General features: G+C 43.1%; 1 protein-coding gene across 3 annotated transcripts in view; it reads left to right on the top strand.

Annotated features, from left to right (window-relative positions):
* LOC144685736 (fibroblast growth factor receptor-like 1) overlaps window positions 1–13,631 on the top strand; it is a 150,099-nt gene extending 136,468 nt beyond the window's left edge. For 2 of the 3 annotated variants that reach the window (XM_078550562.1, XM_078550564.1), the window contains 4 exons: window positions 2,490–2,579; window positions 3,889–4,158; window positions 10,797–11,150; window positions 12,066–13,631. In XM_078550562.1, the coding sequence (XP_078406688.1) occupies window positions 2,490–2,579; window positions 3,889–4,158; window positions 10,797–11,150; window positions 12,066–12,448 (1,097 nt within the window). In that variant the 3' untranslated portion in view covers window positions 12,449–13,631. The remainder of the gene's footprint in view (window positions 1–2,489; window positions 2,580–3,888; window positions 4,159–10,796; window positions 11,151–12,065) is intronic. The other variant, XM_078550563.1, reaches the window with a different exon arrangement.
* Window positions 13,632–16,861: the final 3,230 nt, after the last annotated feature.

Below are 16,861 nucleotides of genomic sequence, written 5' to 3' on the forward strand. Positions count from 1 at the left end.
GCCATGAGACTTCAAGTGATCAGGAGTCAACATTCTGGACTCCCAGGGCAACTCCCTCCTGACTGTATACCACTGTGCCCCCACCTCTGCTGGGTCTGTCCTGCCGGTGGGACAGGACATACCCAGGGATGGTGATGGTGGTGTCTGGGGCATTGTCTGTAAGATATGATTTCGTGGGGATGACTATGTCAGGCTGTTGTTTGACTAGTTCGTGAGACAGCTCTCCCAATTTTGGTACTAGCTCCCAGATGTTCGTAAGGAGGACTTTGCAGGTTTGACAGGGCTGAGTTTGCTGTCATCGTTTCCTGTGCATAGGTCGATGCCGGGTGGTCCGTCCGGCTTCATTCCTTATTGACTTATTTTTAGCGGTTTGATACAACTGAGTGGCTTGCTAGGCCATTTCAGAGGGCATTTAAGAGTCAACGACATTTTTCAAGGGTGAAGACTTAAGAACAGTGGAAATCCAAAGAGATTTAGGAGTCCATGTACTCAGATCACTAAAATGTAGTAGCCTGGTACAAAAAAATAATCAGAAAAGCTCATGGAATATTAGCCTTTATAACTAGAGGGGCAGGTCTTATGGCACAGTTGGCATCAACGCTGCCCCTGAGCAAAAGGCTCTGGGTTGAAGTCCCACTCCAGGACTTGATAGTCACCTTAAGTGTGTTCATAATACGGCCAAACAGGTTGAGTATCAACTTGTAAATCCTACCAATACACAACAATGGCAGGCAGTAAGAGTGGGAGAGATTCCTGGTCAGCCCTGTGATGGAAGGAAATTGGAGCCTCTACCATCACTATACAGAGCTCCGGGCTACAACATGCATGGAAAAGCACTCCTTGGGGGGGCCAGTTGGCTGGATGGCCGGAGTGGATTAGATTGGTGCCAACAGCATGGAATTCAATCCCTGTTCTGACTGGGGTGGATTCGGGACCTGCCTCCTTGTCCTACTCATGGTGGAGGTCACGGCACTGTGGGTCGGACCTGGCTTCAGGTAGAGAACTGAAGAAGAAGAACTAGAGGGCTTGAATAAAGTGAAGGAAGTTTTTGTCCAGATATACGAAGGTGTGGTTAAGGCATATCTGGAGTACTGTATAAAATTCTGGACACTGCACCTTAGAAAGGGTATATTGTCATTGAAGGGAGTGCAGCGCAGATTCACCAGAATGTCACAAGGCTCCAGGGGTTAAATTCTGAGGAGAATTGTGTAACTAGGGTTGTTCTCCCTGAAATATAGAAGGTTAAGGAGTGATTTGAATGAGGTTATACAATTTTGAAAAGAATTGATAGGGCGGATAAAGAAAAACTTATCCTGCTTGCAGGAGAGTCTAGCACAAGGGGACATAATCGTAAAATCAGAGCCAGACAATTCAGGTTAAGGAGAAGTTAGGAAACACTTCTTCACTCAAAAAGTGCCAGAAGTATGGAACTCTTCCCCACAAAAAGAAATGGATGCTGGATCAATTCATAATTTAAAATCTGAGATTGATAGATTTTGGCTAGCCAAGGTTATTAAGGGATAGTGAGCCACTGCTGTTAGGGTATAGATCAGCTATGATCTCACTGAATGTTGGAATAAGCTCGAGGGGCTAAATAGCCAACTTGACTTTATTAAGCAAGTGATTTTGTACCTTTGCAGTATTATAAATAGCACTGGTTTTGAAGAACATTTTCTTGGGCTACCGGAGGCCTGAAGTTTACCTGTCAACTTATCATCAGATGATATCTATAGAGTAGATTGTATTGGAGAGGGACAGAAAACTGTGATAAAACCAGAGGAAAAGAGTGCTAGAATTAACAAAAGATAACGCAGTGTCTAAAAATAGCTTACTTCTTCTTAATCGGACCTCATATTTCAAAATTGTTTTCTTGAAATGGGAAAAATCCAAGAATAATATTCATCAAATTAAAATCAGCAGAAAAACTGACTTCAGTTTCAAGAATAGCTAAGAATTGGAGACGAAATGGTTCTTTAAAAAAAAAAGTGAAAATAAATCTTCTTTGGGTGAGTTACAAGAAATCTTGGGGCAACAAGCTTTTGCAAGTTCCAAATTAAAGTGCTGCATTTGCCAGTAATACAGTTCCACTGGCACATGACTCACATCTCTTGTATTTTAGATTATTTTTTATAATTTAATATTGAGTTTGTGGCACAGTAGGGGAAGCTGTATCACAATACATTGGCCTTGGATATCTCAAACTCATTGGCCCATCTGGAGTTAGGCCACACTAAGCACACCATAGGAACCAAGATTGTCAGTTCTCTGGTGGTCTTCATTACCCCCTTTAAAGTTTGGAAGGTGAGGATTGGACAAAAGAATGGGCAAAGAGACTGGATCTGGGTTGGTAATGGCTGCTTGAATTACACGTTGACTATCAGCTTAAATCATTGAGTAAAACAATACACAGGGTTCCTTCCAGGGACAGTTCCTCAGTGGAAAGATGCTGTCCATTCAGTTAAAGTATGTGGTGTGTTTTTTTTTAACAGATGACAGCAGTACTGTAAGCAGCGGCCAGCCCCTTCCTGAAGGACCCCAATCTGAATTTGCAAGTGAGGAGCCCACAGGAAAGCAGCTAGGTAGGTGGCCACTGAAAACGTGATGCATGATGTAGCAAGACCTGGCTTCTAACATGGTGCAGGTTGACAGGTTGAAAGTTTGCCAGCTTGAAGTGTCTGAAGCCAAAGTAGACTTAGGATGGCCTCACTGCTGTTCCATGTCGTACCTGTTGGGTCAAAGTCCACAGGAGCAAATTGTTTCGAACTCAGTATAAAATTGCCAGGAAAATGCCTCTTCTCACACAGAGAGAGAAGAAAATACCCTGCTGTTGGAAAATAAGCTGTCACAAAGGTACAATAGATGCATCTTTTGAAGTTAAGCATAAAGCGCATTGTTAGGGCAAAGTGGTGGGGGCAGGGGGAGCCTAATTTTGTCTGTTCTGCACGGTATTTTTGACCGGAAAGTATTTGACAGAGCATAATCCAGGAAGGTTTACTCTGCCTCGTAATCCAGCGATTCCTGACCTGAGAATGCATGATAAGACAAAATAGGGAGGGAGTTTGCTTCTCTTCTTCACAATCCTTCCTTTTGCCAAGGGAAGAAGGCAATTTTGTGCCAATCGCTTCTACTGTAAGCAACCACATTTTTACGCATAGGTTTGATTACTAACAACGGGATGAAACTTGGTAAGGTTCCAATTCCAAGGTGACAAGTCCACTTCATCAGGAGAGTGCCCTGGATGTGTCACACATCTTGCTGATGTCTGCCTTCAGATGTCTGCCTTTATCCTCTTGCTAGGATCATATGCCTCTTCCATAGTTCCAGACTCCATGCACTTGGAGTGCTGAAATCCCCTAACTATTCTAGACGAAGCTGGTGCTAACCTTAATTAGTTTAGCTCATCAGACAAGACATCAAATCAGGATATGCCCACTGGTGTGCATTACCAGTTGCTAGGAGGCATAGAGGAGAGCAGAGACACCAATTAGTTAAACACACATTCAAAACCAGAGCGTGTAGATAGCAATGACTCAAAGATGCTGGTCCTGTCACAGAAATGCCCCGTATACTCCAGAGGGAGCTTTAGCTACTCTGATAACTTTGCCACACTCACTGGAACGATCTGCAGAGTACTTCTAGCTTCTTTGTGTGTTTTGTTTTTATTGTTGTATTTTCAGCACCTACACTCTTTTTAATCTTTTTTCTTATTTAAACTTGACCAGGCAGCTTGCTGCTGCTGATGGTGCCAGTTCCTGGCATGGGGGTGGGGTGAAAAGGGAGTGGGTTCCCAAGCTCCCAGTTTTAATCTGTGCTAAACGATGACCTTGACAAGCATCAGTGTGTTGATGGCTCCTTTTTCTGCTACCCCACCCTCCAACACCCACACAGTTAAACCAAGGTTTACGCAGCCCAGCAAAATGCGTCAGCGAGTGATAGCACGGCCTGTTGGCAGTTCAGTCCGGTTGAAGTGCACCGCAAGTGGGAACCCTCGCCCAGACATTGTGTGGTGGAAGGATGACGAGCGGCTCTCCGAGAACAAGAGGAACAGGTGGACACTTAGCCTGAGGAATCTAAAGCCTGAGAGCAGTGGGAAGTACACATGTCGCGTCTTCAACACAGCGGGGGAGATCAACGCCACATATAAACTTGATGTTGTTGGTAAGTTGCTGTTGTCACCAGAGCTAGCATCAAAAAAGGAAGGATTTGCATTTAAATAGAGCTTTTCACAACCTCAGGATATCTCAAAGCATTTTACAGCCAATGAAGTACTTTTGAAGTGTAGTCATTGTTGTAATGAAGGAAATGAGGCAACCAATTTTCACACAAACTCCCACAAACAGCAAGGCTATAATGACCAGGTAATCTGATTCAGTGATATTCATTGAGGGATAAATATTGGCAAGGACAAAAAGAACTCCCTGCTCTTCTTCATAATAATGCCATAGAATCTTCTATCTTCACCTAAGAGGGCAGGCACTGCCTGGATTCATTTTCATGGAGGAGATGGTGGCCTTGTGGTAATGTCACTGAACTAGTAATCCAGAGACCCACGCTAATGTTCTGGGGTCATGGGTTCAAATCCCACAGCCGGTGGAATTTAAATTGAATGAATTAATAATAAAAATCTGTAATTGAAAGCTTGTCTCAGTAATGGTGACCATGAAACCATTGTTGATTGTTACAAAAACCTCCCTAATCCCCTTTAAGGAAGGAAAGCTGCCATCCTTACCTGGTTGGCGATAATTTGGTTGACTCTTAGCTGTCCTCTGCAATGGCCTAGCAATCTATTCAGTTCAAGAGCAATTAGGGATGGGCAATAAATGCTGGTCCTGCATCCTGCCAAAGAATGAAAGATCTAAATGGTGGCACCTCTGACAGTCCAGTGCTCTCTCATTACTGCATTAGTATGTCAGCCTAGATTGTGTACTCAAAGTCTTATGGAGTGGGGTTTGAACCCACAACCTTCTGACTCAGAGGTGAGAATGCAGAACCAGAGCAGTTTAGAGAGGGAGTCCTAGGACTGAGATGGCTGAAGGCCCTATCACTGTTGGTTAGGTGAAGGGAAGGGGGGGATTCACAGAAGATTGAAGGAAGAAGAACTGAGTGTTTGGGAGGCAATTTGGGGTTGGTGAAGGTTGCAGAGTTAGAGTGGAGGGAGCCGGGGAGAGATTTATAGATCAGAACATGGATATTAAATGTTAATATGTTGGGAGTGTGGGGAGTCAGAGTATTCAACGAGGGTCATGCAAAACATTGACATGTTTAACAAGACTTAAAAGGTCTACAAAGCCAGCCCCACACTCACGATAGTTGGAGCTTCAATACTGGGCACTTAGCACTCCAATCCCCCAACCGTGCAGCCATATAATCCTTTGCTAGAGGTCAGATAGACTATCATCAGGAGGAAGCCGTCATGGACATTAAGTGACAGTAGAGTTAGCATTGACGGAGGGGGAGCTTCCATTTCAGCCAGATAATTGTTTGCAGAACAGGGGAACTTGAAGTAGGGCAGAGAGGTGGGAAAAATAATAATAAAACTAAAAAAATTAAAGCTGTCAGTAATGTTATTGTATAACCATCTTATCTCAAATTCCTCCCTCGAGTGCTTTAATGTTAGCCTCCTTATTGTAACGCTGTAGTTTACAGAAAGAAGGAATACACACCAGCATGTTAATATTATCAACTCTCGTACCAGACAGGGTCTTCAGTGAGAGCTGGTGAGTCTGATGAGTGAGGGAGTTTAAGGGTTAATTGCTGTCTAAAGTCTAGCTTTTTTTTCAATATTTTCTCTTTAGTTTAATAATTAACTAAAATTACTCCTTAAGTTAAGAGAAGTTAAGTTTTATTCCAACCTTACAACAGGGGTATACAAGCTCTCTGAGGGCAGCTGCAGCTAGTTATTTAGATAGCTAGCTTAAACTGGTTTTCAGAAGCTTAAATCAGTTGTTTCTCAGAAAGTATAAAAACAATCCTTCCTCAGCGCTGTCTGGTCTGTCCTGAGTGCTGCTTCGAATGCACAGAGTGTCAAGCTGGGAGTTTGGTGAGGGAGGTGCTCTTTTCTTTTTCTACCTTTTTTCAGCCTCCAGTAGCTGGCTCTTACTTTGGTGCAGGGGAAGAAGCTGATTGGTGAGCAATTGGTAAGTTATTCTACTTATTTTAATTGTAATAAATAGTTTTTGAAGTTACAGTATAGCAGGTCAGCTTGGCCGAGCAGAATGTACATCCTGCAGTATGCGGGAAGTCATGGATGCACCATGTGTTCTGGACTAACACATCTGCAGCAAGTGTCAGCCAGCTGCAGAAGCTTGAGCTCTGGGTTTCAGAACTTGGGCAGTGGCTGGACTCACTGTTGTGCATCCACGGGGCTGAGAACTACGTGGAAAGCACGTTAAGGGAGGTGGTCACGCTGCAGGTTAGGAGTGTGCAGGCAGAGTGGGAATGGATGACCACCAGGCTGTCTAAGAGAACCAGGCAGGTAATGCAGGAGTCCTCTAAGTCTATCTTGTTTGTCAATCAATTTTCTATTTTGAATACTGGTGAGGGCGATGGTTCCTCAGGGGAATGCAGCCAGAGCCAAGTCTGTGGCCCCACGGGTGGCTCAGCTGCACAGGCGGGGAGGAAAAAGAGTGGAAGAACAATAGAGCAATAGTGAAAGGGGGTTCAAAAGTCAGGAGATCAGGCAGGCGTTTCTGTGGCAGTAAATGTAACTTCAGGATGATGTTGCCTCCCTGGTGCCAAGGTCAAGGATGTCACAGAGCGGCTGCAGGACATCCTTCTGGGGGAGGGTGAACAACCAGAGATCGTGGTCCACATTGGTGCCAATGACAGGTAGGAAGAGGGCTGAAGTCCTGAAAGCAGATTTTAGGGAGTTAGGAACGAAATTAAAAAGCAGGCCCTCAAGAGCACTAATCTCAAGATTACTCCCAGTGCCACATGCTAGTGAGCATAAGAATAGGAGGATTAAATGATTGAACACATGGCTGGAGAATTGCATGAGAGAAGGCATCAGATTTCTAGGGCATTGGGACTGGTTCTGGGGCAGGTGGGACATGTACAAGATGGACAGGTTACACCTTAACAGGACTGGGACTAACATCCTCGCAGGGAGATTTGCTAGTGCTGTTGGGGAGGGTTTTAAACTAGCTTGTCAGGGGGATGGGAACTTAAGGTGTAGCTCAAATTGGAAGGAAGTAAAGCTGGTAACAGGAAGTAGAAAAGCAGCAAGTGAAAATACAAGGCAGGTGAGAAAAAAGTGAGCATTAACTTAGGCTTAGAATGCGGAATAATGTCAAAAATAAAAATTAAGGGCACTCTACCTGAATGCAAGCAGCATTCGCAACAAGGTAGATGATTTAAAGGTACAAATAGAGGTAAATGTATATGATCTAATTGCCATTATGGAAACATGGCTACAGGGTGACCAAGGCTGGGAACTGAATATTCAAGGATGTTCGACATTTAGAAAGGACAGGCAAAAAGGAAAAGGAGGTGGTGTTGCGCTGATAATAAGGGATGGGATCAGTACATGAGAAAGGGAGGATCTCAATCAGAAGAACAAAATATGGAATCTGTTTGGGTGGAGCTAAGAAACAGCAAGGGGCAGCAAACATTGGTAGGAGTTGCTTATAGGCCACCAAACAGTAGTGGTAATGTGGGGCATGATATTACTTAGGAGATTAGAGAAGCATGTAGCATGGGTAATACAGTAATCATGGGTGACTTCAATCTGCATATAGACTGGGTAAACCTGATGAGCACTAATGCTGTGGAGGACGAGTTTCTGGAGATTTTAGGGATGATTTTTGAGGGCAGTATGTTGAGGCACGGACTAGAGAACAGACTATTTTAGATCTAGTATTATATAACGAGAAAGGGCTAATTAATAATCTTGTTGTAAACGAATCTTTCGGGATGAGTGACCATAATATGATAGAATTTTACATTCTGTTTGAAAGTGAGGTAGTTCAATCTGAAGCCCAAGTATTAAATTTAAACAAAGCAAATTATTAAGATATGAGGGACAAATTGGCTGAGGTGGATTGGGAAAATACATTAAAAGGTATGAGAGTACACAGGCAATGTCTTTAAAGAATTATTACATAGTTTATAGCAACTATACATTCCTTCAAGGTACAAAAACCCAAAAAGAAAAGTCAGTCAACTGTGGCTAACAAAGAAAGTTAAAGATTCTATAAGATTAAAGTAAAAAGCCTATAAAGTTGCTGAGGATTGGGAGTATTTTAGAATACAGCAAAGGAGGACAAAGAAACTGATAAAGAAAGGGAGAAAAGAATATGAACATAAACTAGCAAAAACCGTTAAAATGGACTGTAAAAGCTTCTATAGGTATATAAAAAGGGAACATTTGGCTAAGACAAAGTCAGGAGAATTTATAATGGGGAATAGAGAAATGACAGAGAAGCTAAATGATTACTTTGTGTCGGTCTTCACTGAGGAAGTGTGGCAATTATGGTTTTATCTAATGTGTAACTCTTTCGAGCACATTCACAGTTCTTGACTTTTTTTTTGTTCAAGTCCTGGAGTGGGACATGAACCCACAACCTTCTGACTCAAAGGTGAGGGTGCTATGAACTGAGCCACAGCTGACACCTCTTATCTAATGTGTAGTATACCTTTAAGAAGGATGTTATAAATGAAGATCACATGATCTTGTATAACCAATAGAGGAGTAGCGGGGCTACCTCTGCAGTCAGCGGTCTGTAGTTGAAGTCAATAGTATGGAGACAGGGTTTGATGTGAAAGCACACATGAGTAGCTGCTGAGTAACCTTGTCAATAAACATATTGTTTTCCACCTAAGAAGTGTCTGCTGATCACTCCATTACCAATTTGGCCCTCAACAAGCATGCAGCTGGCATTCACAAGTCCCAACAGGAAGATACAAGAAATCCCCCAGAATTAGAGATGCAAGGGACTAGGGAGATTGAGGAATTGAAGGAAATTAGTATTAGTAAGAAGGTTGTGTTGGAGAAATTAATGGGACTGAAGGCTGGTAAGTCCCTGGTACCAGATATTCTATATCCCAGAGTGCTGAAAGAGGTAGCTATGGAGATAGTGGATGCATCGGTGATCATCTTCCAAAATTCTATAGATTCTGGAACAGATCGGAAGTTAGCAAATGTCACTTCACGATTGAAGAAGGGAAGGAGAGAGAAAACAAGAACTACAGACCTGTTAGCCTTACACCAGTAGTAGGGAAAATGCTGGAATCTGTTATGAAGGATATGATAAATGGACGCTTAGATAATAATGATCTGATTGGGGGGCACAGTCAATTTGGATTTATAAATGGGAAATCATGTTTAACAAACTTGTTGGAGTTTTTTGAGGATGTTACTAACAGAATTGATAAAGGGGAGTTGGTGGATGTGGTATACTTGTATTTTCAAAAGGCTTTTGATAAAGTCCCCCACAGGAGGTTAGTTAGCAAAATTAAAGCACATGGAATAGGAGGCAATATACTGGCATGGATTAAGGATTGGTTAACAGGCAGAAAACAGTAGGAATAAATGGGTCATTCTCCTGTGAGCAGGCTGTGACTAGTGGGAGTTGCAAGGATCAGTAGGATCAAGGAGCCCCAGCTGTTCACAATATGTATCAATGATTTTGGATGTGGGGACCAAATGTAATATTTCCAAGTTCACGGATGACACAAATCTAGGCGGGAATGTGTGTTGTGAGGAAGATGCAAAGCGACTTCAAGGAGATTTGGGCAGACTTAGTAAGTGGGCAAGAATATGACAAATGGAATATAATGTGGAAAAATGTGAGGTTATCCACTTTGGCAGGAGGAACAGATGTGCATTCTTAAATGGTAAAAGATAAGAAAGTATAGATGTACCAGAGGCCAGGGTGTCCTCATCAATAAATCACTAAAAGCTAACATGCAGGTGCAGCAAGCAATTAGGAGGGCTAATGGTATGTTAGCCTTTATGATAAGAAGATTTGAGTACAGGAGTAGTGAAGTATTGCTTCAATTGTATAGAAGCTTGGTTAGACCGCACCTGGAGTACTGTGTGCAGTTTTGGTCCCCTTACCTCAGAAAGGACATTATTGCCATAGAGGGAGTGCAATGAAGGTTCACAAGACTTGTTCCCAGAATGGCAGGACTGTCCTATGAAGAGAGATTGGGGAAACTGGGGCTATATTCTCTAGTGTTTTGAAGAATGAGAGATGATCTCATTGAAACCTGCAAAGTACTTAAAGGGATCAACAGGATAGATGCAGGTAAGACATTTCCCCTAGCTGGGGAGACTAGAACCAAGGAACACAATTTCAAAATAAGGGGGAAGCCACTGAGAACTGAGATGAGGATAATTCTTTTTGTTCAGAGGGTTGTGAACCTTTGGAATTCTCTACCCCAGAGGACTGTGGAAGCTCAGTCATTGAGTATGTTTAAAGCAGAAATTGACAGATTTCTAAATACCAATGACTTAAAGCGATATGGGGATAGTGTGGGGGGAAAGGCATCGAAGTAGATGATCAGCCATGATCGTAGTGAATGGTGGAGCAGGCTCGATGGCTGAATGGCCTACTTCTGCTCCTATGTTCCAAAAAACCCAGTTGATCCATCAGGTGTCATCCATCTCATATGACGGGTGAAGCAAAATGACTACACACTTACCACTTTGCCTCCTCCCCATTGTACCCTCAAAGTATATAATCTCCTTGGTGAGACATAAAAGCAAAGCAAATTCTGATGGGGAAAAAAAAAACCCACAAAGTTTATCTAATTCCAATCATTTTTAGTCTTTATTCAATTTTCTTTTCTTGCAGAGAGGACAAGGTCCAAACCTGTTTTAACTGGCACTCATCCAGTCAACACAACAGTAGAATATGGAGGCACAACGTCCTTCCAATGTAAGGTGCGCAGTGATGTGAAGCCTGTCGTCCAGTGGCTAAAACGCGTAGAGTACGGAACTGAGAACAAGTACAACTCCACTATCGAGGTTGGGGGGCAGAAGTTTGTGGTCCTACCAGCCGGTGATGTCTGGTTCCGCCCAGATGGTTCTTACCTGAACAAGCTGCTGATAGCACGGGCGACAGAAGACCACTCCGGCATGTACATCTGTCTGGGGGCCAACACAATGGGCTACAGCTTTCGCAGTGCCTTTCTCACTGTGCTTCCAGGTGGGTCAACCATCAACTGCTCTTGCCTTGGGCTGAGGAATCTACTTAGAGAAGGTGTGATTCAGGAACCTCTCCAAATAGAACAGGGAGAGAGGAAATTGCTCAATGTAATTCCTAATCCTCATCAGTATGGCAACCATCATGATTAATAAATCCCAAAACTCTTTGTAAGGGTCTTTTAAACGCCTCTCACTCTTGCGTAAGAGTTTCCAATGTCTTCCTCAAGTAGCTTTTCTTTAAGATTTTTCCCTTTACCAATGTAGCAACAAATGAAAAAGTAGACGAGCTTAGAACATTGTCTGCTATCCCAGATATGAGTTTGATGAAAGCTCTCTCTCTTTGCTGGCTATACAAACCCTATGCTTGGAGAGTTTAGGCAGACTCAGGCCAGGCACCAGCTCAGAACTTATTGGGCACAAGTCCACAGCTTCGAAATTGCCCCACTTCAGCATTAGTTGGTATTAAATTGGCAAACTCAGTCTGAGAGAATGAAAATGGTAGGTGTGACAAATGGAAATGTGAGCAGTTGCTTCAAAAGTAAAAGTACATTGCTGGGGGGAGGATAGAAGAACTTCATCTGATCTGGAAGTGTACACACTTTGTCCAGGAGGTAGCACGGTGGGAGCTGTACTCTACGTACAAACCATGCTGCACCTGGTCTGAGAGCATTGAGAATAGTGCAGTTGGTTGTTATTCTGCACTCTCAACCTGATGCCATGAATTTGGTCATGATTGTGAGAAATTCCTGCTAAACTTGTGCGAATGTTTGGAGATATACATCTCTCTGCCAAACCACTGCCACCAAATAACTTTCCACTATCCCAATAAATACTGACTTTTATCTTGGAAACACTGTGGTAATTGCTTTTCTTCCTCTTCTTTTTCATGTTATTCCTGGACTGTTGCTTGCCACAGATCCCAAGATCGAGAAGACAACCACCTCTTCGCGTGCGGCCAGTGGCTTACCATGGCCAGTAATAATTGGAATCCCAGCTGGTGCCATCTTCATCTCCGGCATGATTCTGCTTTGGTTTTGCCAGACCAGGAGGCACGGGTCTGTGCCACCCCCGCACCGACACCAGCGGGACTGTGTGGTCCTGGACAAAGACTGCGTGCCAATCGGAAACCCAGAATTCACAGTGGCAGCCCAGCCTCACCTGCTGGTTCAAGCCCCCGCCATGGTGCCCACAGTCACCCCCAAAATGTACCCCAAGATCTACACGGACTTCCACACCCACACCCATGCGCACACAGAGGGGAAGATCCACCAGCATCAACACTTCCACTATCAGTGCTAGCTGTGAAGGCCTCGATCCTGGCACTGTTCTATGCCATCCCGGGGCTCTCACGAAAGAAAGAACACCAAGTGTTAAATGGCACGTTGACTCCTAATCTCATTGCCCATCATGTATTTAAAAAGAAAATGTGAACACACTGCCTGCAGCCCAGTGTTCAGAAGTCTCTTTGAGCCTCTGGTACCTCTGCCTCAAGTGGCATCCCTCTGGCCATTCACCATTGACAGAAACCATACTTGGCTACAGGGGCGGACTGAAGCAATCATGGTCTATACCTCTGCTGAAAGACCTGGACGCTGTAGGAGAGGTGGCTGCTGGGGGCGCCTGGACTGAACTATCTCCAAGAGATTCTGAATGGTGCCTTTGTTTGGTCTGTTTATCCTGTTTCTCTATGCTACTAATCTCTCTAAACTCATGGACAGGATTGCTACTTGTCCACTTTTGTTCTGCACAGTCCAGTTTTTATTCGTTGAATGAGGTGTCCAGAAATGTCTAAAATGTAAAACAAGGCAGATGTAAAGTTTTGACTTTCTAAGATAGCCCGTTGCTCAGCTAGACATTCGCACCTCAAGAGGTCAGGGTCCTTTTGCTGTGAGCTTGCTGAGGTTTTCAAAGACTGTCATCAGCAAAGCAAGGAGAAAAAGCAAAAAACAACTCAAGCTACAGTTCCACTCACTCTTCAGTCCCAGGCCCAGCCACACTGTTCTGTTTTAAACTTCACAGAAGTAGCAACCCTAACAATCTGGACAACACTGGCCCAAATTTGTAATGTTTGGCCAAATTATCTCTTCTCAACACTTTACTCAGTTCAGCTTTTTTGACAAACTTCAGTCTCATTAAGAAATGAAGATTCACAACAAACAAAAGCCAGCTAATGTTTTTTCTTCTGAATGGCCTGGCTCCTGAAATTCAGTGATCCAGAACCAGGACCCAGGTAAATAAATTGGGATCAGCGCCAATCTGAAAAACTAAATTAAGGCTTGTTTGCTCAACCCTTTAGTCTAATCCATCATTTTCAGGCAAATATCTGGACACCTCTGCACTGAGGTATGGAAGTGCGTGACTGTACATATACCCAACAGTATGAGATAAAAAGACAACACTATGTACAAAGGATGTAATTGGATGATATTTTCTCATCAAAATATTTATGAGAATTCAAATAATTTTATTAATAAAAAAAGAAGTCTTGTATTTATATTGTGACATTGCTGGCTCCTGCACAGGCCAAATGTAAAACACTCCAGTGTGGGATCCTTTAGCTCAGTTATTTCCGACATCTACAGAGCAGATGGATTTGAAGAATCTCTTTGGTGAACTTTTCAAATCTAACTGGTGAACAAGCAGTAGGGGAGGGTGTGCACTGGTCCTTAGAGCCCTCGCCATCCTCCAGCTTCTGAGTTCCCTACCTCGCCCGTGGCTTTGTGATGTGGTGAGTGGAACCTCGGCACTTGAACCTTTGCCACAAGGAGGAAAGAATCATTTCTGGATGCCTCACACACAATTCAACAGCACTGGCTTGTGAGTGTCATCTAGTGGTGGCTCATCCACACTTCCAGCAGGACTTGTGCATGGCAGGAGGGGAACGGAGGGGAAATAGCACTAATCCTCTCTCATCACCACCTGCAATATGTACTCCAAGGGATCAGGTTATGCAGGTCTAGCAGAACACATGAGACAGCAGTCCCAGAGCGGCTCCCCCTCCAGCTTTTTCTCCCTAAGGTGTCATTCCTTGCTTTCCTTGCTATTTGGAATCTTACAGCACAGAAGGAAGCCATTTGGTCCCTCACACCTGCACCGCCTCTTTGATGTCATTCCTTGCTTTCCTTGCTATTTGGAATCTTACAGCACAGAAGGAAGCCATTTGGTCCCTCACACCTGCACCGCCCTCTTTGAAAGAACTGTGTAGTGATATTTGTGAATGATATTGTACCATTTGGCTCACACCATACTAATATGAAGGATAATAGCTAATAAAGGGGGAGTAACACAGCCAGTGTGCGCAATATCCCTCTGCTCTATTCAATGGAGGTGTGTGACTCCCTACCATTAAATTCTGTTGACTACATTTTTTGCCTTTATGATTATACTAGAATTAATGAAAATATCAGTAACACAGCAAAACAGAGATTTTCATTTGTCCACACAAGAACGAGAAAGTCTTGTATTTATATAACACCTTTTTCATCCACAATGCAACTAAGTATTTTTGAAGTGTAATCACTGTTGTAATAAAGGAAACACAGCAGTCTATTTGTGCACAGCAAGCTCCCATAAACAGCAATGTGGTAATGACCAGATAATCTGTATCTTTAGTGATGATGATTGAGGATAAATATTGGCCAGAAATACTAGAAAAAAATCTCCACTTTCTTTTCTTCAAAATATAGCTATGGGATCTTTCATGCTGACCTGAAAAGGCAGATGAGACTTTGGTTTAAGGTCTCATCTGAAAGGCATTTGATAAGGTGCTACATCAAAGGTTATTGCAAAAAATAAAAGCTCATGATGTAAAGGGTAACATATTTAGCTTGGATAGAAGATTGGCTGGCTGGCAGAAAACAGAGAATATGCATTTATCGGTCTTTGTCTGATTGACAGGATTGTGACTAGTGGAGGCCTGCAAGGGTCTGTTCTGAGGCCTCAACTTTTTATGATTTTCACAATTAGATGAGGGGAGCAAAGGCATGGTAGCTAAATTTGCAAACAACACAAAGATAGGTAGGGAAGTATGTTTTGAGGAAGACATAAGGAGGATGCAGGCAGATATAGACAGGTTGGTGAGTGGGTAAAACTCTGGCAGGTGGAGTATATTGTGGGAAAATGTAAAGTTGTTCACTTTGGCAGGAAGAATAAAAAAGCAAAGTATTATTTAAACAGAGAATGACTACAGAATTCCGAGGTGCAGAGGGATTTAGGTGTTCTCGTACATTAGTCACAAAAGGTTAGGATTCAGATACAACATGTAATCAAGAAGGCTAATGAAATGCTATCCTTTATTATGAGAGGAATTGAACATAAAAGTAAGGATGTTATGTTTCAGTTATACAGGACATTGGTGAGGCCACATCTCGAATACTGTGTGCAGTTTTAGTCTCCTTATTTAAGGATGTAAATGCGTTGGAGGCAGTTCAGAGGAGGTTCTCTAGGTTGATGCCTGGAATGAGCGGGTTGTCTTATGATGGATGGTTGGACAGACTGGGCTTGTTTGCACTGGAGTTTAGAAGAGTGAGGGGGTGACTTGATTGAAGTATATAAGATCCTGAATGGTATTGACAAGATGGACGTAGAAAGAATGTGGGTGAATCTGGTGGGTGAATTCAGAATTAGGGGGCACTGTTTTAAAATTAGGGGTCGCCCTTTTAGGACAGAGATAAGGAGAAATTTTTTCCCTGAGGATTGTGCGACTTTGAAACTCTCTGCCTCAGAAGGCAGAGGAAGCTGGGTCACTGAATATTTTTATGGCAGAGGTAGATAGATTCTTGTTAGGCAAGGGGAAATGAAAGGTTATCAGAGGTAGATGGGAATGTAGAATTCAAAATACAAACTGATGAGCCATGATCTTATTGAATGATGGAGCAAGCTCAAGGGGCCAAATGGCCTACTTCTGCTTTTAGTTTGTATGTTCATAAGTTTGAAAGATACATATGAACATATGAATTATGAGCAGATGTAGGCCACTCGGCCCTTCGAACCTGCTCCACCATTCAATAAGATCATGGCTGATCGGATTTTAACCTCAATTTCAGGTTCCTGCCTGCCCCCGATAACCTCTCAACCCCTTGTTTATCAAGAATCTACCTTGGCACCTCCGGCAGTTCAGCACTCCCTCAATACTGCACTGGGACTTAAACCCACGACCTTCTGACATAGAGGCAATATACATCTGACCCAATGCTCTCAAAATACTTTAGAGGTACATAATCTGTGAACAGCAACTCACGAAATGTAAGCATCTGAATCTTGTTTTACTATTTTTTAAATGGGATCTTACAACATGATTCAATGGTGCAAAAAGAGTTTCCACAACGGCTCTGCCAGCTCGTGGAACCAATGTGGAATTGAGCCAATACACAGAGCCTGTTGGTCCACATTCACACCCCTGATCAGTGTTGAGTTAGGTGTTCTCAGCCTGTGCAATAGACAAGAAATGGAGGATCTAAATATCAAAGATTCCCACTCCAAGTCACCATTCATTTACCAGGTCTGAAACATGACATTGTGACACTAGTCAGGAGAAAGCCAGACTTGGCTCTGCTCCCCTATAGCAGGAATGTCTAATCTGATACCTGTGGCAAAACACTGCAAAGACTGCACATTTCAGTTCGATTCACACCGGTCTCTCATTTGCAGCTTTGTTGCTTAACATTCGTAGACCTAGATGTTTTTAAAGCGCTGTTACCGCATGTCTGAATC

Source organism: Cetorhinus maximus, chromosome 10, assembly GCF_964194155.1.
Source record: "Cetorhinus maximus chromosome 10, sCetMax3.hap1.1, whole genome shotgun sequence".
In the NCBI taxonomy this organism is placed as follows: Eukaryota; Metazoa; Chordata; class Chondrichthyes; order Lamniformes; family Cetorhinidae; genus Cetorhinus; species Cetorhinus maximus.